Source organism: Hirundo rustica, chromosome 2 (genome assembly GCF_015227805.2).
Source record: "Hirundo rustica isolate bHirRus1 chromosome 2, bHirRus1.pri.v3, whole genome shotgun sequence".
NCBI classification, from domain to species: Eukaryota; Metazoa; Chordata; class Aves; order Passeriformes; family Hirundinidae; genus Hirundo; species Hirundo rustica.
Window position 1 is genome coordinate 774,245 of NC_053451.1, and position 21,002 is coordinate 795,246.

General features: G+C 50.7%; 1 protein-coding gene across 1 annotated transcript in view; it reads right to left on the reverse strand.

The window, feature by feature from the left end:
- TIAM1 (TIAM Rac1 associated GEF 1) overlaps positions 1-21,002 on the reverse strand; it is a 127,000-nt gene that overhangs the window by 34,931 nt on the left and 71,067 nt on the right. The window contains exons 4-5 of the mRNA XM_040090388.1: positions 10,444-10,622; positions 4,550-5,535 (exon numbers count right to left, since the gene is read on the reverse strand). Of these exons, the coding sequence (XP_039946322.1) occupies positions 4,550-5,521 (972 nt within the window). The 5' untranslated portion in view covers positions 5,522-5,535; positions 10,444-10,622. The remainder of the gene's footprint in view (positions 1-4,549; positions 5,536-10,443; positions 10,623-21,002) is intronic.

Consider the following 21,002-nt stretch of genomic DNA (forward strand, 5'->3'; position numbering starts at 1 on the left):
GGAAAAGCCATGAAATGAGGAGGGCTGAAAGAGCAGGTTGGAAGGCCACAGGGGCTCTGCAGAGAGTGAACAGGATGCAGTGGAAGGCAAAAGCAGAAAATTATTTCAGAAAAGAGAATCCATGGGGACAGGTCAACCCAAGACCCTTGGATGCATTCCTTGCACAGGAAGGCTCCAATCTCTAATTTGTTGGCTTAGGGAAAAAGGCCCTGAAGGAAAATTCAGCCACCCCACCTTTCTCTTCCAGAGGCGTTGGTATCTGGGGAACAAGGTACTGGGCTGGATGGTGCTTCCATGGGACTGATCCAGCGTAGTCCTTTTCCATTTTGCGGTTATATCCTCTAAGCCACAAGACGATTTTGTGAAAAACTTTTACACAACTTAAAACCAAGTATCAGCTCTCTGGAGTTCAGCCATCGTACAGAACATAATGGAACACTATGACCAGTTACAAAATTCCCTGAGATAGTAAAAAAATAAAATCAGCTGGAAAGATTGTCTAATTTTAGACTGGTTTCTCTGTACATCCTGATCTAATTCCCACAAAACCCCTTGGTTTCATCTCCTGCATATTCTGCAAAAATTTTTATGTAGGATTTTTTTTTTTTTTTTTAAGGTTTGAGATCCCAAATTCCTGCAGGCTACCCAGAGAGGCCTAAAAATAGCAATAAATTTAAAAATTGGACAAAAGGGGATTTAACACGCCAAGGACATGGCCTGGGGCTAGCGCTAAAGCCAGCACAGCTTCCAAGTGAGTCAGGCAGGAAGTTTGTTCCTTTCTCCCCACTCAGCTACACAAGGAATATGAAATAAGGAGGTGGCAAGACAGGCTTGGAAGGGGCACAGAACCGCATCTCAAGGCTTTCATCCCTTAATTCACAGAATCACAGAAGGACTAGGTTGGGAGGGAGGTTAAATCCCATCTCGTTCTACCCCCTGCCATGGCCAGGGACACCTTCCACCATCCCAGGTTTCTCCAAGCCCCATCCTTGGATATTTCCAGGGATCCAGGGGCAGCCACAGCGTCTCTGCCAAATTCCCTCCTTGAAATGTGAATTTGGGCTCATAACAGCAGGTGAGCGCAGGGTACATTTGTCCCTGAACATCTACCAAGAGAAGGAGGAGGAAGAAGAGGGAGTCTCCTGCAGGCAGATGTTTAGCTGCCAAAGGACACAGCAGGGCTGCTAAACAAAACCTGGATCCCACAAAACAGGCTGCAGGATCCTGGGGATCTCACAACCCACGGTCAGAACAAGCTGTATCCAACCGGTACTTTCTCCCGTCCGGGAAAAATGGGTGCAAATGTCAACCAATTAAGGCCTTTCCACCTACACCACATCAGCTCCAAAAGTCAAACACGATCCCAGCAGAGCTCTCCGGGAAGTCTCGCTCGGCAGAGCTGAACCCTTAATGGCACAACGCTGGGAAAAGCAGAACTGCTGCGTGGGTGCCCCAGAGCCACCCTGTGAGCACTAATCACTTCTGCATATTGAATATAATTGTCTCTATGGGAAAAAGCTCCCTTCAATTAGTGGAGAGTGACTCCCACCGTTCCATTTAGGGTTTAAATTTGGACTGGGAGAGATTTTCTTCCCTGGTTTTGGCGTGTTGGTGTTTTTCCCTCTAATGTAAACCCCGCACTTGCAAAGAACCCATGGATAAGGCATTGCAACAAAACGTGTGCAGCCACGATTCCGGCACCTGCATTTTTCCAGGAGCACTGGTCAGCACAGCCCAGAAAGTACAGCTAGTGACAACCTGTAGTAAATGCAACTCACAGAAACCACGATGGTGTTCATGAACGCAGCTGAGCATGCAACAGAGGGATGGCTGGATTTGGGAACCAAACACCAGGGCACAAGGCCATCGCTGTGGTCTCAGGCTCACCCTTCTGGCAGTGACCTCTTTAGGAACTACACTAGTCCAAAGTCACCCACCAGTGATCATCAGGCCCTTCCAGGGCAGCTGAAACTAGAGAAACAGGCAGATACCCCAGCTACAGCTTTCCAAAGAGTGGGAAAAACCCCCAAACCACTGGCAAACACAGCCTCAAAGTCTTGTGAGGACTGACAACAGGGATCTGGGCAGAACCTTCACTCCTGGCTAGGACAATCCATTAGGTGTCTCCACGGAGCAGTGACACCTCACTGGCCCGGAGGCCAAGAGGGAAAACTGTGTCCAGCACCCCATTACACTGGGCCTTGGGTCACCTCTGTGTGGTGCCCTCATGGCCCTGAGATGTAACAATTATTTTGTGGGATTGGGATGGGGGAAGCAGTTTAAAAGGCTGGCCAAAGCACAAATTGATAGCAGGAAGAGTTTTCCAGCACGAGGACACACATGGCAGGCTCCGGGACAACAGGGCCATCAAGAGTACAAAGATAAAAGTGCTGAAAGAGTGGGAGTGCAGGGGGAAACAAAACTGCCCAAAAGGTGCCCAGGTGCCAGCTGGCACAGGCCAGCACAGTGCCAAGGAGCACAGTAAGAGCAGGGCAGTGACACAGCCTCAGCTCCCAGCACGCTCCGCATCAGCAGTGCCAAGGAAAGAGGAGCACGGTGTGAGATGCTGCTGACCTGGTGCAGACACAGACCGGTCACTCCCCTCACCCCATCCAAAGCCACCTCATCAGGCTTGCCAAGGAACTCCTTTCACTTTGTGTGCAAATTGGGACTTCATTTCTGCCTTTTTAAACACATAATGACAGTCATTTCCCTAAGCTTGCTCCGGCTAGGCTGGGACTGACACAACTTCATTGCTGACAACTATCTTATACTTACAGGATGCTGCTGGGATTAAAGACTTGCAAGGAGGAATTTTGACCTTTGCAAAGCTTTAATTTTGTTGAATTTATCCGTGGTAATAATCACTCCTAAGACTCCTTACAGCCATCATCTCCAGTCTTGGGAGATACATCTAGTGAAACCAGCCCCACAAAATAATTTCCCTGGGTCTGGCTGAGGCCTCACAAAATACTACTTAAATTCCAGACTTTCACTACATGCCTCAGAGGAATCTTCTGAATGCCAGGATAGGCACCAAGAAGAAAAACAAATGCTTGGCTGTTCATCACTGACTCTATCCTCTTTTTCCTTAAATATACTCGAAAGCAGGCTGCAGGCAGCAGTTGCACCCAACAATCTTCAGGAAAGCTGTTAGGTCCAAGGCTGCCAAAAACCATCTATGGGTTTGGGTTTTTTTGCTTGCCGTCGTTCTCTAGGTTTTTATCCTGCACTGATGCACCAAAGGCTTTTCACCTCCGAGCATGAAGAGCTGATTCTGAAGAACAAAGCTGCTGTTGTGGGATGCTGCAGTATCTGTTGCAGCATGTCAGTGTTATATTTAGCAGCAGCCCATCTCCACAAATCAAGCACAACCAGGGAGTCCCTGAGCAGCCCCATCCCAGCAGCTCCCATGAGTCAGTGCCAGCGGATGGTGGGGCACAGGCTGGGATCTCGGGCACTGCTGTCCTGCCAGCAGCTCAGGGAGCAGCAGGATGTGTGCTGGCCAGCCTTTGGCCCTCTCTCCTTTCCCTGGGTCAGGCTCCCTGGGGGAGCAGCCCTGCCCCATCCCTGCTCCGTGCCCCCAGGCCACGCTTCTGAGCCATTTCTAGAGAATGGTGCACGTAAAACACGCCGCTGCCAGCTCTTCCACCAGGCAGCTGGATCTCTGCTCTCAGCAGATCCCAGTGAACTCAAACAGGGCACAATCTGCCCACAAAAGCGTGTGCCAGGCATAGCTGGGAGAGGAGGGCAGGGTTTGGAACTCCTTTCTGCCCCTCTCTACAAGTCATCTGCCAGCAGAACCACTGCCTGCACCCTGAGGCAGGAACTCCAACAGACAGGACAGGGAAAAGCAGGGCAACGTGTAGGAAAGCCCCAAGACCACAGGCCTGGTGTCTGGAGTGCAGGAGGGGCATCTGACAGCAAAGCTCCCCTTGACCCTGTGCTGTCCCCGGCTCAGAAGAGCAGCATCTCCTCCATACACCTCCATGCCCCATCCTTTCCCAGTTTACAGCAGGCCTGGCAGTGCCAGTGCTGTTTCTGGGAGATGTTTTGCACAGACATGAACATCAGCTAATTGGAAGACTGAAATTTCAGCCCAGTGAGTGTTTAGCATGGAGGGGAAACACTGACAGGTTTTTTCTTTGCCTCCAGCCATGAGTGTGGGCAGGGGAGGGTGACAAGGTGGGGAGGGCAGAAGGGGGGGACACAACTCTGCAGAGGAGTGATCAGTTTTGGCAGCTACCCGGGAAAAAAGGAACTGTCAGCACTGCAAAACACGCAGGGAAATCTTCTGCTGGCAAATGCAGATTTCCCTTCCTCAGAGGCAGTGAAGAGCGGAAAAGGTCCAAGGAGAGCTGCAGATAAGGAAGGGACAGTGAGGGAATTGAGCCAGCTCTGGAGACCGGCTAGTTCAGCTCTCTCCTGGAAACAGCTCTCTGCTTGGAAAGGAGGTGTTGAAGGAAAACATAGCCTGGGAGAACCCAGAAAACCCTCATCTACAGACCCAGCCCAGCAAATGCCAGATCACAGATGAAAACTGCCTTACCTGGGTGGTTTTGGCCCTCCTGCCTTGCATGCTGCTGCTGTGGCTCATCTGGGGGTTGGAGGCCCCTTCGGAAAGGCAGTGAGACTTCCTGCAGGGGAGCGTGTTGTAGTTACTGTAGGAGGCAGGCGCGTCCTCAGCGGTGACCGATGCCATCTTATGGCTCCCGAGCTCGGGCACGTCGGACGCCAGGTTCCGGCAGTACCCTCCAAAGGCGTTTCGGGGGCCCCCGTTGATGGCGGCGCCGGGGGTTTTGGGGGAATACAAGTCGCTCATGGAGTTGGCTCGCTGGCAGGCAACCAGGGGCTGTGGGCTGCCGCCGGCCTGCGGACCCGGCGCGGCCTCGGCGTCCTTCTCCTCGGCCAGGCCCAGGATCTCCTCGTTGCTGGTCAGGTGCTCCTGGCTGAGGTCAGACAGCGAGAACTCCAGGCTGTCCTCGCGCCAGATGTCGGCCGACTTGGAGCGCTTCTTCTTGAAGCTGGCCGCATCCATGAAGGCGGTGCCGTTGGCCGCGTAGCGCAGCGCCCGCCCGTCGCCCTCGGCCAGGAAGGGCGGCTCGTCCCCGTAGAGCCGGCTCTCCTCCGAACCGGGCATGCTGTGCACGGAGGCGGCCGTCAGCACCGTGCTGCTGTCCACGCTGGGCGTCACCGACGAGTCCGTGTGGTAGGACACGGGCCGCAGGCCCATGTCCACGCGCTCCACCCACATGGCGCTGCCGAAGTCCTCCAGGTTGGCCTCAGGAGCGAAGGGCTCCAGCCCGTTCTCAGCCAGCGACTGCGGGATGCTGGGGGTGCTGCTGGAGCGCGTGCTCACCTCCGAGTTGCGGTGGATGATCTTGCCCGAGGAGGCGTGGCGCGTGCGGCGCGAGGCCTTGCCGGAGAGGCGCAGCGAGCGCGACGTGTGCTTGCGGCCCAGCCCCGGCTGCTTGTCCCCGTAGAAGGCGTGCTCCACGCTCTGGCTCTCCGCGTTCCCCATGGCGGCGTCACGGTCTGCGAGGGACACAGCGGGCACCGTTAGGGGAGGGAGGCACACCGACGCCCCGAAACAGCTGCTTTTTTAATTTAATGAATTACTGTCCCAAAGCCTATGCCGCAGATTCTCGCAGGGACTGCCCTGACTGCAGCGGTAATCCCACAGAATTAATTACTGGAGCCAGCGGCTGTACCGGCAAACTTAGAAATACAGTTACATCAGAACGGAGCAAACAGCCAGGAAGCTCTGCTGGTGCAAAGAAAGAGCGCAGAAGAGGGAAGGACTGAACCCTGGAGCTCGGTGCGAACTGGAACCAGTTTAGCACCGCGGTGCCATCTCAGCTCTGCGCACATTCACCTGACTCTCCGCATCAGAGTCGTCATTCCAGCCAACAACTCAAAAAATCAACAGCTCTTGTTTATCTCCAGGTAACAGATGCTGAAAAGTAGAGGGATGTACACCTTTAGCTAAGATTTCACCTTTTTTTTTTTTTTTTTGGCTAGGAGCTGCAAAGCGAAGCACCAAATAGCAAAGTACAAATCCACCCATTTGGCAGCGAGCTAATGACAGGTTTGATTTCTGGAACAAAAAAACTGTGCAACATTAAGCAGGTACAGAGAGCCCCACACAAGAAAGCCATATTATGAAAAATAAATTAGCATGACTGACTCAGACTATACAAAAATAACCTCTCCTTCCCACTCCCCTCTGAAGCAGATAAGCAGATCTGAGCTCTTTGATCTGAGCTGGAACACAGGGACGGGGTTTGTGTCCTCAGCCCCAGCCTCCTGCATTATTCAGCTGTGCACGTCCTGCCGTGGAACAGGTTTCCCATCCAGGTGGTGGGAGTGATGATCTGATTCAACCTTGGAAAACACTTTGAGGTCTGTGATCTCACTCGACAAATGTCAGAAATATTTTACCAGTAGTATTGGGTCCCTCCTCCTGGCCTAACAGCAAGAAGAAGAAGAAGAAAAGTAAATGCTAAAGTTCAAAATTGAACAGGAGATCCTGATTTACATACAAGGCAATTACATAGAGAAAAATAGTCCATCAGTCTTGAAAAGAAATTCCACGACAAAACTTCTTTGTTTTGAGGTATTTCCATTAGTTTTGGCTGAGAATAAAAAAGCTGCCCTGACAGTAAAATAATCCGGAGTTTTTAATTTCTTGAGGCAATTTCCTCTCCTTTGCCAGGATGCTGATGGGTATTGAACCAGATGCTGGCAGAACGAATGCAACCACGTATTTTCCCTCACAGAACTGCTGCTGCACAGCACTGAATTAGCCCTACATAAACACGTGGCAAGTGAGGAACTGATAGCACTAAACAGCAGGACAGCAGGGCAGAACCGAACTCTGCAGTGACACTTCTGACCACAGCACGAGCACTGTGCCTCTACTCCTCTACCCAGCAAAGCTGCTCATGGCTGAGGATAGAAGCCTGTTCAGTGCTGGAACAACAGACAGCACCATAAATATCAGGGCATTTCTGTATTGAACATAAATACAATTGCACATGAAGAAAACTACAGCAGGAAATGCCCTACATCTACTGAAACAAATGGCAGAACTCCCTTTGGCTGCCGTGGCTTGTTTAGAAAAATAAATGCACTGAAGAAAGGGCAGGTTTAAACTTTAAAACAAAAAAGAAAAAGCCAGCTTTATCAATCCCTAGACAAGAGGTTTTTTTACCTCCTAAGAGCTACAGCTCTTTGATACAGACTGAAAAACAGCCAGCTCTTGCCTATAGAACATTTTAAAGCACAAACCCCGCACCTTTTCTTCTGCAGCTATCTAAAACCAGACCTCAGTGCATCTGTCCTGCAGAAGAAGCCCTCTCAGGGCAATGCTTTCTCTGCTCTGGTTCTTGCTGACCACACTTCCATCCAGCAGGATTTCCACCGGCTGCACAGCCTGGCAGAGCCTGCACCACTTATCCCCAGTCCCCAGCCATCTATCCCACCTCCAGCCATGCCTTCTCATCCTAAGGAGAACGAGCAGTTTTCAAAGTCCTCTTGAAAGCTGGAATGATTCTTTACCTTCTGACCACACCAGGCAAGATTTCCCCCAGCCAGAAAAGGAACAGGAACACAAATGGGCTGGGTGAGGAGAGGAGCAGCAGCTCCGGCTGCAGCCCGTGAGGAAGTAACACTCTCCTGGAAGGAGGGAAGTCTTCTCTCCACAGAAGGAATGCTCAGGGAGTGATTTCACACAGTGAAGTATCTGCTAGAGACTGGCAAGAAGTGTCAGACTTCAAAGCAAAGAGCTGAACTTTTTTTAACTCCGTGGATTGGCGCTTTGGGTGAGGAGGTTTGCAAATCCACAAACGGCTATCAGTGAGCCCACACCTCCCTCCTGCACCCTGGAAAGGCCCTGCCTAATCCCCATGAATTCCTGGCTGCAAGGTGGCAGGAGCGCTGCCCAGTGGGTACAAGAGCGCTGCAGGCAGTGCAGCTGATGCAGCTGCAGCCATGCAAGACAGTGCCGTCCATCCCCCAAGTTCGTCACCATCCCCTGGCAGAGCCCATCTCCCCTGGGAGATGCAGGATACAGCTTGGGTGGGACAGCCGAGCCCACCAGGTCAACCTGAGGGGGGTCCTACCTTCTCACCCCCATTTCTGCCTCCCTTCTGCACTGCTGGCTGGGCACTTCCACCAGTTATCCTGAACCAAATCAGGCGCTTGTGCAGCAGAGTCCACTAAAACAGCAGGGAATAAATCCAGGGGGAGGAAAGGAAAAACAACAAAAAGAAGAGCTCATTAGCTAGTTTTTGCTGAGCTAGCAAGTTAGCCTGGCACGTGCCAGGGGCAGCACAAGGGTGCCAGCCTGGGGACACAGCGGGGACAGGAGCGGACAATGCCTCTGGAGGGTAACGCAGCAGACAGGAGGAGGGACGGCAGGTGACACCTCCCCGGTTTATGGCAGCAGGGAGCTGTGAGGTGAGCTCAGGCAGATGTGGAAAGGCAGCCCAGAGAGGGGAACTGGCACTGCTACAGACGCCGGCATCCTCAGCGAGCGGGAGCTGGGCAGGGGAGGGGAGCCCCAGCCTGCCTCTCCCACGGGCCACAGCAGACACCCTGGGGCAACAGCGTCTCAAACTGCTCAGCCACGACTGCCAGATGCTGCCTGTCTGTGGCTTAACTGCATTTAGCACACTCAATGAAAAAAATCTGTATCAAATTAAGAAAATGAGTAATGTTAATGGGAGCTGCACGCAAGTGCTGGTAGGACAAAGGCTCCCCTTGTTAGCTCGGGCAGCCAAACGCAAAGGCCACCATTAAAGACCCATCAAGGTACCACCAGGATACAACACAGATCAAGTGTGACACATCTCCATGCTTTGGACAGGTCTGTGGTGGTGTGGGGAATCTGCTGTGAATTACGCTGAACCTCGCAGAGATCAGCACGGGCCACGCGCTGTGAGTGCTGGCTGGACGTTTTTCAGCAGAAAACGTTGATTCATCAGAACCCAAACTTTTTGTGGGAACAGAGGGCCTCTGACAAAATCTCACTCTCTCTGGGAGGGAGAGGTTTGAAAAGAAACGCAGGGAGACAGGCACGTCTCCTGCAAGAGGCACCAGCGCCCTGACTCAGGCGCTCGCCGAGGACACGGAAGATCCAGATTTGGATCTGCAGCCCAAGCCAGGCAAATGAGGGGTGACAACTTCTGCCTCCACATCCTCGCAGAGGCAGCCTGACCATCCATGCTGGCAAAGGGCTCTGTCTCCCAGAAAACTTGCTCCTTCCCGGTTCAGTGCAGGGAAAACGCCAGAACTGTGGTGACTTCAAGAAAGTCACCTTTAAGCCAGCTTGCACATCAAGAGACAGGACAGGGGGTTGAGGTATGTTTTTTGAAAGCTCAAACTTCAGATTGACATCAAGATTAGCGTGCCAATATGGAGAACACACATTTTGCAGGAAAGCTTTGTAGAAACAGTGTTCCCTACACTGGAAAAGCAGACTGACCTCCAGCTGAACTGCTGAGGTTTTGCTGAATGACTCTTACACGAAATGGTTACACATAAATTATATCGCGTTCTAGATGACCACTGATGACGGCCCACTCAGAGAAGATGATTTCCTTTAAAAACACTAATTTTCCTTCTTCCTCCCCTACCCCGATATTAAATTATTTCTTAAAATAATTACAAAACCAAAATACTCATTTCAATTAAACCTATGTTCCTAACTTCTTAAACCCACAAAAGGCTGGACCTCTAGATTCCAGAAGCATATCTGAAAAATACTAAAATTTCCAACCAAATTTGAAGCACCTCATAAGACAACAGATTGCAAATTTAAAATTAGATTCTAGTGGGAGGCCCTGGTGACAAATCTGTATTTTTCTCCTGGAGCATAGCTCGAAGGCTGTGAGAACCAGAACAATGATCAAATCCACAGCGGGCAGTGAGCCTACAGAAATAAACTTCTGCTAAAATCTGCCAGCCAACAACAAAGATTTTTACTGAACTCACCAGAACCACATAGAAAAACATACAAGACTAACAACCAAGTGTGAACACACACATTTTACTGTCATTAAAATGCGCTTTTTCAAAAGGGCAACAGAGAGGCTGAAATTCCACAGAAAGCCTTTGAGTTTCTCAGAAACTCCAGCGGCGTATTTCATTGTTTTCACATCAGAACCTCTTAACCATCCACTTCTTTTTTGTGAGCCGCTCTCACATGTGTTAAAGCACGGGGTGGACTCCAGAAAGGCCCTGCAGGCAATTCGAGTAAGAGGAGGAGGGAGGGAGGGAGGAAGGGATGCCACCAGGAGCTGCTTGACAGCCATTGAAAGGCCCCTGTGCTGCCAAGCCCGGGTACCCAGAACATGCAGCGCACACACCCTGCCCTTCCCCTCCCCGAGCACCCCAGAGCACAGCAGAGCCCTACAGAAACACACAGGGACGCACATGTACCTTCCGAGGCAGTCCCGGTATCCAGCGCAACCTTCCCCCAGAGAGCTGTGGCATTTAGAGGTACAGAATTGCAAATGACCCCAAAATGAGCAGTTACTGGGACTGCGGAAGCTGTCAGCACCTGCCACTCAGCGACTCCATTGCTCCCGCGTCAGAGTCTATGACTACATGCCAAAAACCTGGGGAGAAAGGGGAGAAAAACAAATCAGACAAAGGGTTAGCAGGGAGGGCTCTACAGGAGCGTCTTCTGCCGGGGCCTGTCATCAGCACTTACCTAAGGAGCGCTGGGCAGTACAGCACGGAACGCTGTGCTCAAATTCGGATGATGGAATCTGATGGTGGCAGGATAAATGAAAAACCCAGTCAAGCACCGCCAGCCCCAGCCACAGGACGTGGAGAGCTCCTCTTCCCACATCTCTGCACAACCAAAATCCCCCCAGACTTTAACATTCCCTTGCTGAGGCCGGTCTGTCTCAGCTCAGGGCCAAATCCACACCTGCATCTGAAGACGACCACCAAGAGAGGGACCTTCCAACAAAGCAGGGCTGAATTTCTGGCAGCAAGGGGAACCCAACCGCCCAGGAGATGCTGGAAAGCCTCAAAGGAGATTTCTCTGCAGACTGTCTCATTTATGGAAAGGGCGGTTTTCCAGGCAGGGATTTCATTACCATTTTCCAAGGACGAATCAGACACCGGGGCAGAGCATTTACATCTGGTTTTGTGAGCAAGGAAAGGATTCTCAGGTTAATTGTGCTCACAAAGGCGCAGATACGAGACCAGTCTGTATCTTACCTAGACCTGAGACAAGTCCTTAGGACAGTCCTCAAGTCAGTCACTGAGCTCACATGTGGAGAACAAACCCCAGCCCTTTCCAGGCCTGGTACCACTGGTGAGCTCCCTTGCAAGGAGCCCGGCTCTAGTCCAGGCCTGGAAGAGGCTAAATATGTTCCCAATCCATCCAACTCCCCCTTTTCCCAGCCAAGCACCAGCACTAAAACATCACCTCAACACTGCACACAAACTTGGGAGAGTTACAAACTTCCCCACAGGTCCCAAGGAACAAAAACCTGGGGAGGGATTACTGCTGCCCTTCATGTTCTTAAGAGCTGCTTGGTGGGGAATCCACTCTTGGCCAGATTCTCAAAAGAGATGAGAGTCACTGGCTCTTTTTAAAATTATTAATATTCTCATTTTCTTTCTCTTCTTTCACATTTCTTCTCTGCACTCCACCTCCCCCTCTTCCCCCAAGCTGTTGGTTGAGATCTGAAAAGCAGTTCATGAATTGCTCAGGAGCTGGCAGAAATTAATAAAATGAAGCTCATTTATATTGAAATGGACTCATTATTGTGCCAGCTGCCAATAATTTCCAAGAGGGGAATCTTGCTGACAGAAAAAGGTCCTACAGGCAAGAGGCATCCCACCTGCACTCACCACACAGGGAACAGCCCTGCCATGAGCATTCCTCACCTTGCAGGAAAGGGAATTGCGACCATCTCTGTTCAGATCTGTCTGCTACTGCCCCAAAAATACCTGACCAAAAGAACAAAACAAACACAGCCCAGCATTCTATCAGACTTTCCATCCTGACATGGCTTTTGAGAAGTTGGTAACTCAGTAAAATCTGCTCCAGGGTGACACAAACTCTGGTCCTCCCCTGAGAAACCAGCTCCAAGGCAGCCTGTTCCACACACCACCTGTGCTCCTCCAGCAAAACCCCTTCTCTCCTGGCAGTCCTTTGTTAAAAAGGGGAAGTTTACATCTGCATCCTGTATTATCCAAATCCTCACACTGTTTCGGTGCATCTGAAGGGCTGGCAACATCCTTTGCCACGAACAGGTGAGTACTGGGCACGCACAGCTCCTTCAGAAGACAAGGACTTGTCCTTACCCATCGACTCGTTCCTGAAAAGTTTTGCTCCCATTAACTTTTACAACTCGGACAGTCTTTCCTAAATGAAACCAATTCATACTTTTCAAGAAGAACATCAGTTTTTCATACTTTGTCTGACATTAACATGCACTGGAATGGTCCTCAGCGTCCTGGTTCATCCCAACAGCCCAGGCTCTGCTGCAACAGAATTTCTGGAGTTCTGAAGCAGCCTCCAGCAAAGCCTTCCTTCCAGCAAGGTCTTGGAAGGTCCAATGGGGCAAAAAGTGATGCCCAAGCTCCTCGATCAGGAGGAAGGGCTGAAGCAAACATGAGCACAGTCCCATCACTTCCCTTCCAGCACAGAGCCCTTTTTGGACACGTTTGCTCCCTCGGATGCTTCTGTGGAGACTGGCCAAGGGGGAAGCTGAGCAGTGACCCATCGGTCTGTTCTCAGGGGAGTTGGAAAGTTGTAAACATCAACACATTGAACAACTGATCTGATTAAAAACAAAATACCAAATAAAGATTTTCAAACTTTTACACTCGAGACAAAACATCCCCTGTCAGCACGGACTGCTCCCGACACACTCAGACACGTCCCCGGTGTGTGCAGCCAACGCCTGCGCACGCCAGCGCAGCTCCCCGCGTCCTTTGAAGGTCTGCAAGCAGCACAGCTGTATTTATTGCACAGCCACAACACAGTGCCTCCAAAAACCAGGCCAAGGAGCTGCCACAGGGCTCACCGTGCTGCCAATCCCGACCGGCGGAGCACAGGAAAGCTCCACGGATGGATTAAACGCAGAGCAAGGGAAGCAGAACAGATTAAAGGAGCACCTTGTTACTCTTCACATCTGCTACATGTGATTCCAGGTACAGCAAAGAGCTCTGACTTCCACATGCTGAAGCAGTTCGCAATGACAAGAGTCTGGAGGAAAATCCAGCACAGCTGTTTTCTTTTTGCTTGCGGACGCTTGACAGGATCGTTAATGGATGAAAAATATGGAAGCTCTAGTTTTCTAAAAGCCTCTTTTTCAAAGCACAACCCTTCTTTTCCAGAAAGAAAAAAAATTGGTATGCAAATATATCCCCTTGACTAGTGAACAGGAAAAGTTGGTGAGAAGGACGATAGCTCCCTTTCAGTTCTATTTTTACTTTTTCATTTTATGAGGCATTATTTTTGTCAGATTTCAAATGCAATCATTTGCTCGTTAAGTAAATCTTCATCCAGTTTGGAGAAGCCCTCGGTAACTCTACCATCAAGCAGGACGCACATACAGAGACAGGAAGCAGTAGGCATTTCATACAGAAACCATTCAATATTCATCAGCAGCTCTGGGCTGTGCTCCTCACCCATGATCCCAGTTCCACGCCATTGTAACTCCAGTGTTCGATCCCATCTCCCGAAATGCAGAATCAGGCCCTTGATTTGTGACTGGAGGCCACATTATGTTAGTTAATAGTTAGCTATTATGAACTGCTGCTGAAATCAGTCCAGCCAATGCCCTGCCCTGAGACCAAGGTAAATGCTCTCCTGTGCTGCCAGGGCTCTGCCGGCCTGACAGCTCTGGCTCTCCCCATCCCGTATCCCTGGGCTGCCCTCTGCAACATAAAACCCACGGGAGAGGGAGCATAAAATATCCTGAGCTGGAAGAGACCCACAGGGACCAGAGTCCAGGTCCTGGCCCTGCACAGACCCCCCAACAAACCTCCAGACCCTTCACCATCCTCGTGTCCCTCCTTTGGATGCTCTTCAATAGCTTTAGATCCTTCTTAAACTGTGGTGCCCACAGTTGTCCCCACGCCTCGAGGTGAGGCCGCACCAGTGATGCATCCATGGAGGGATGGATGGAGAACAGACTGCTCTATGCCCAGGTGTTTGTTCAGAAATGCAGCTCAGAAATGCTCCGAGCTTCCCCACTCTCGACCTAGACACTGCGCCCCGAGACCAACTTCAGAGGATTGCAGAAGCCGGTTGAATTTTAAAGCAGCGAAAATAAATGACAAACGTGCTCCTCTCTGTGTTTTCTTTCTATGACATTTAAAATGTCATAGAAGCCTTTTGTCTGTGAGAAAAATTAATTTCAAACCAAGCACTACACGTGAGAAAAATTAATTTCAAACCAACCATGGCTTATACTACCTGTTGAGGAGAATGGCTGCTCCTGAAGCTGGGGTCTGATGACAGTGACCACGCAGAAAAGTCGGGGATCCATCCATCCATCCCTGAGAATGGGCTGCTAGAGCTTCAGCTGCCAAACCTCTTTGCAAGCGTCTCGCTAACACGCAACCTCCGTGTCTGTCACGGCTGGGAGAACAATGCTGGTGATCCTCCAGATGAAGAGGAGGGCAGAGAAAAATAAACCCACATTCCCTTTGAGAAGAACTCCAAAAGGGGAAGGTGTGGGAAGCCCTGCTCCTCCAGCTGCAGCACCACCCCTATGACAATTTCCAAGGGAGGGAAGAAAAGGGAAAAACCCTTAAAGCTCCACAGAGCCAACAGTCGGCCATCCCCATATCCCAGCTAGAGGAAACAAAACCAGGAGCGCAGCACTGCGAAAGCACCGTGGGGCCTTGGCAATAAATTAATGGAAGAGCAGAGCAGGGAGCCCAAGGGAAAGCCCCCTCTCCCCAGGGTTTCTCTATTTATAGAGGGGATGTGAATAATTGACACGGTTGTGGGTTTGTTTGTTTTTCAGTCCTTTTTACAACTACCTGAGCATGTCTTAACTCTTTCTCCTTCCCCTCCCTTTTATTTTTAATGGTGGGAAAATCCCCCTCTCTGCCCAGGGGGGAACCTGCAAGGTTTTACACGTTTCCAGCAAAGGGCAGAGCAGGGGAAGGATTCTAATTTCAGATCATCAGACATAAGCAAATCTATGGGAAGCCACGAGGGCAACTCCCTGGAGCCTGTGGGGCAGACTAAGCCCAGCCACGAGGGCTGCAGGGAAGGAGGAGCCCACTTGGCCTCCACGGAGGCTGCAAGGACTCCGTGTACATTTATACAGTACTTGAGAAACTGAAAGAATTCCCAAAACGCAGCTGAAATAAAATATAAGGTGTGGCTTGTTTGTTTACCTTTGGGTTCTATGTTATTGTTATTACACTTTGCTTAAAAAGGGCTTTCTGCTTGTGCCAAATGAGCAGAGAACTGCTGATACATAGCAAGGGTGGGACGTGCCAAATGCACTAAAAAGATGGAGAAGTAACAAGAAAATGTTCAGACCAGGAGACAGAGCTCCGAATGGATCTGTGGGAGCTCTCATTGTACAGCCAAGGACTGGGACCTTGACTGCACAGAAGAGCAACCCAGCACCACAGGCTCCAGCAATAAAAATTGAAACCCTTGGCTTGAGTGACCGAAGAGACAGGATATGAAGGATTAAAATGTTGTGGAAAAAAATTAAGGGCAATAATTGTGGTAGGGGGAATTGGAGAGGAAGTGCTTAGTGTATCTCCTCATTTAAGCACTGAGGTAAGTAATCTGATTTTCAAGCAATGCCAAAGACCTCACACAGATCATTAAGATGGTGCCTGAGATATGAAGTATCTAATTTTAGATACCCTGACTTAGGTACGAGGGAGGGATTCCAGAGGTCTGTGGAAAAACTGGTGTGAAATACAAGGCAGGATCAGCAGAGCTTTCCATTTCTGGTCCCTCTCTCTCTGAGGGAGCATGAGGAACTTCACTGAGCACCAAAGCTGTGTAAGGTCCCTCAATTACTGCTTTAGAGCCAGAAGAAAGGACAGGACACTTCCACGCCAAGGCCACAAGGGAAGCGTAATAAGAAAAAGGATTGAAGCAAAGGATGTCCTTTGCAGATGACAGCATGCCTTGCACAAGTTTTGGCACCAGGATCTCTCTGTGAGCTTGTGCCTTTAAACCAGCACTGCTCAGGACTCGTCCTTCACTGAAACTGCACTGGGGTGGGATGGAGAGGCTGACAGCTACAGCAGGGCAGGGCAGGGCTGGATTCCTGCTGCCAGGCTCCTCAGAGCTCCCTTCTCTGCGAACATAGTGCTCTCTTCAGTGGCACACCAACACAGCCACATCCCAGTGGGAAAGGGTACGGGGTGACCAAGGAGGAAAGCTGTGTCCAACCAGCAGAAAGCACGCGCTGAACATCCCACACTCCCCAAAACCAGGGGTTTATTGCCTGACACGCCAGTGGCAGCACAGACACGGTTCTCTGGTGGGGTAGGGACAAGTGAAAATACTGAGACAGCCACTGACCCAGGCCCAAAGCCAGGACTCCCCCAGGATCCCACCCTCCGACTGCTCCGAGCACTGCCGGAGACGATGGGAGCAACAAAAAGGAGCCCAAGCTTCCCAAACCTCGACTGGGAATCCTGGCTCCTGTTTGATCAGAGCCTGGGAGAAGGCAGGCAGCAGTGCCCAAGAGGCTGCTGTGTTCACCTCCTGCTGTCACCCCAGCAGAGCAGGATCCCCCAGCGCACAGCCCCGCTCCTCCAGCAGGCAGAGACGCAGAAACCACCAAGGCAAACTCTGCCGGTCGCTACCAGCTTGGCACTGCTGAAGGTAAATTAAGCATTCAGGTTTTATCTTGCACGTCCTGACAGAACCCGATGGCTTCGGTTTATCTGGGCTGACCGGTTTCAGTCACGACTCGTCCATCACATCTCCTGACACGGCTCTTCCCCGAGGGAGGAACACACAACTCCGGGGCCACACGGTTGGGTGTTGCTTCTCTAATGAAGACGGGACAAAACCCATGAGGGATGGAAATCCCAGGAGAAGACACCCTCGGGGCTCAGGGGGTGAGCCCCCACCCTGGGAAGAGGTGGGAAAGGAGCAGAGCCGGAAAAAGGACGGATCAGCAGATGCTCTGGAGGGGAAAACCAGAACTACCAAAAGCCAGGCTGGAAAAGCTGATACCCATCAGCTCTGAGTGCGGCCTCCAACTAAAATGAAGGCCTTGCCTCCTTCTGCAGGGAGTGCATGGTGGGGAGAGGCATGTGAATCACCACATCTGAGGTTATCAGGAGCAGAATCCAGAGTTTAAAATGCACCAGTCAGCAGCAGCTTTCAATCTGCATCCCAAAACCACGAGAGAAGCGACCACAGGGATATGGGCAAGAATTTTTATATTAAAACCTGCGGATCAGGATCCTGCCTGGGACTGCAGAACAAGTGATCCCAGCAGCGATGTATCCATCTGTCTGTCAATGGAACGCAAGGCTGGCGAGCACAGCTAAGAGATGGAACTGGGAATGACACGGGGAGAAACGGGAAATTGAATTAATTTCTGCCTGCTACTCTTGATCACTCCCCACAAGAAGATGACCCATTTTCCAGAGGAGGGAAGGCAGAAGACACCCTTCCAGGAAACTACTAGTGGAGCTGGAGATGACAAAAACTGGCACGGGAATTATGATCTGCATAAGAAACTTTGCACAGAGGTCGTGCTGAGGAGAGAATTAGCTCACTCAAGTCTTTTTTCACGTTTTCAATGCCAACACATAAAAATGAAATGTGACGGTGACTTGTGCTGAGGACACAAAGCTGGGAAAAGTCACAGCACAGAACAGACCTTTTGTCTCATATTGATCCCAGAGGGCCAGGAGCTCCACAGAAATGCCAAGAAAAGCAAATGTAAATCAAAGGATGCACCAAGCAGGACTTGCCCGGCAGAAACAGCAGTGACTGATGCTTCAGAAGACACTGACCTCATCTGGAACGCCACGTGCAATCCTCATCGTGGCCAAGGTTAACACACACCAGACACCTTCAGCAAAAGCATGGCCAAAGTGAAGCTTCACTCCGAGAGGAGCTCACAACAACAAAGCTGCTGTCAAGTGGAACACAAGCAGAGAGGTAGCCGAGCAGCCCCAGTGCATGCAGCTGGAGGGTTCAGGGGCTGAACACTGCCCTGGGCTCCTGACCAGCCTCGGTGAGACCCATGGATCACAGCTGCACAGAGGGACACAGCTCATCCTTCCCAAACTCAAGCTGCTCCTGAGCAATAGGAAAAAAACAACAACAAATCCTCTGCAGTTTGGCAGCACCACAGTTGGTCCAGGTCCTCCTCCGGCTTTGCAATCTGCGGTCAATAAGAGGAGAATGTTGTTGCTGGCACACAGGAGCTGCCTGTGAGTGGTGCCAGGTGACCAGCTGCAGGGCTTGTACCTGTGAGCTCCTGACATCCTGCACAGCACACTGCCAAAACCAGCTCCAGTTTAGTTCTCTCTTGAAAAGCACTCAAGAAGTAGTGCCAGAGAAGGAGCAAGGAGAGATGTTCCAAATCCTAGCAGGAATATTTCAACACCAGGCTCCCGCTGCCTTTTCGTGCAGTTATTCCTGGGTATAGCCACAGAAACAAAACACTGAGCTAAGGCATGAAGAAGTGGGATTTTTTTTTTTAGGCATTCTAAAATACGTTTCAGAAACACAAACTCCTCATGAAACAACAGCCATGCCTCCTCCAAATGCCAGGCTGGTGAGGTATCAGCCACTCCACCAAACAAAACCACTGTAAATCTACACAGCACTTTCATGACTGGCCATGGCACTCAGTGCTCTGGGCTGGTGACACACTGGCCATCAGGCACAGGTTGGACCCCATGACCTCAGAGGTCTTTTCCAACCTCAGTGATCCTGTGATTGATATTTTCAGCAGCAGCAGCAAGTGCCAATCCATCATTTCAGTGTTCCATGTTGGCCCAAAATAGCCCTGGAAGAAAATAACCAGTTTCCTCTTTACATTTAAAGAGCAGTTGATGATTTTAGTGGCTGCGAAAGCCGCTGGTATTTTCTGTGGCATCATTCCCAGGCCAAATGAAAACAAACCCTGCAGTAGGTGCACACTTGGTGTATCTGTGGACACACACTGACCACAGTCACCTTGCCTGTGCTACAAGGGAATTTCTCAGCCCAACTGAGCTCACAACAGCTCCTGAGTTCACCTGAATGGCTTCTGTCCCCCAAAAGAGCCACCTCCGAGCTGCGGGGCCATCCAGCCTTCCCCAGTAACTTCCCAGCACTGTTTATGTCTGCATTCACACAGTCTCCACTCTGTTACTGCTTAAAGCAACTTTTACTCAAAGGGGTGTTAAAAATAACATCAGGGACCAGGAATTTCCTCTTGAAAAATGCTTTTCCCACCCTCCTGAGCCAAAGCCACCAGGAGAGGTGACTCTCCCGTGCCTTCCACTCCACCAGCAGCCACAGCCACATCTCCACACCCATCCCACAGATCCAGGCCAGAAGCAGTTAACTATTTCTTCAGTGAGAGGATGCACCCCAGACACAAAGTGACTGCTGCCATTTTCAAGAGTAGCCCTTTAAAGAAGGGACTAAAGAGAGAAGCAAAGGACACCTTTACAACAGAGCTGAACAAAGACTCTATGGTTCTGCACCAGCCCTTGCATCTCTTTTTGGGAGGCAGTAACCTTCGAGCCAGATCGGGGGTTTTACCTTGAACTTTTCCACTCTCTACTACAGAGTCTGTGCTACAGGTGCTCTGGAGACCTCTGGATGTTTTGCCATCAAAGTCAGTCTTGGTCTGAAAAGATTCCCTTATCACACATCATGGATGGGCTGTACATTTTTCAAGTCACCCATGAGCAGTATCAAAATATTTCAAATGCAATTCCCTTCTTTACTTGTTTTCTTAGTTTTTTTCCATCACTCTTCAGAGCTGATGTACCTACATGAAAAGAGGGGGAAGAGGTAAAAAACCCTGTATTTTGCACTTTGTTATTTTCAGTTTTCAATCAACTCCTACAAAATCTTTCTCAAGATGTTATTCCCTGTACATCAAAGGAGGAAGGCCAGCTCTGAGCAGCACAGCAATCAAAGCACAGCCTTGACACTGAGCCAGATCTATATTACAAATATTTGCCAGCACAGCTGTATTCACTGCTGTGATGGGACGTGACCTCTGACTGTGCCTGCAGAGACCACTGCAATACGGTTACAGGAGCAAAATTATGATGTGACTTCCAGTAACACATCTCTTTTCAAGTCCCAAAGAAAACCAAGCTCAAGATAAGCTCCTCCAGCAGCTGTGACACAGCAACACAAATGCTCCCGGTTATTCCCATGGACTCCCGTGCGCAGGGCTGCAGCAGGGATGGGCAGAGCCCTCGGCTCTGCCAGGGGAAGGAGAAGTGTCTCCCTCCCTGCAGAGTGCTGACTGCAGCCTTTTCTTCCAAAGGGAGCTGCCAAGCCTCTGCACATCGGGCAGCTCGGAGCAAGCCGCCACATGAGCGGCCTGGCCGGCTTCCGCCTGCTCAAACACCCTGGAATCAGGAAAATTCACTCCGAGGGCTCTGGGTCAGGTCCCCAAAGAAGTGACGAGGAGTGAAGAGTGGTACACGGAAGCAGAAAGCTCAGCCCAGCTTCTGAAGTCCCTGAATGGCAGTGGGAAATCCTGCTTTGCCTCGTGCACAAAACATTCACACCGAGAAGGAAAAGGCCAAAGGGAGCCAAGAACAGAGGGGGAAAATCTCAGAGAAGCAAGACATCACTTCTCTGGCTTTTCCATAAACCATTTCCTCATGGGTCATTTTTAGGACCTTTTCTTTGACTGACAGACCCCTCACCAGCCGGGCCAGCTCCACTCACCTGTCTCAGGGGCTGTCCCTGGCTGCAGGGAAGGCTCCTTCTCCTCTTCCTCCTCCCCCTTTCTCTGCTCTGACCCAGGAGACCCAGCAGTGCCAGGGAGGAGGAG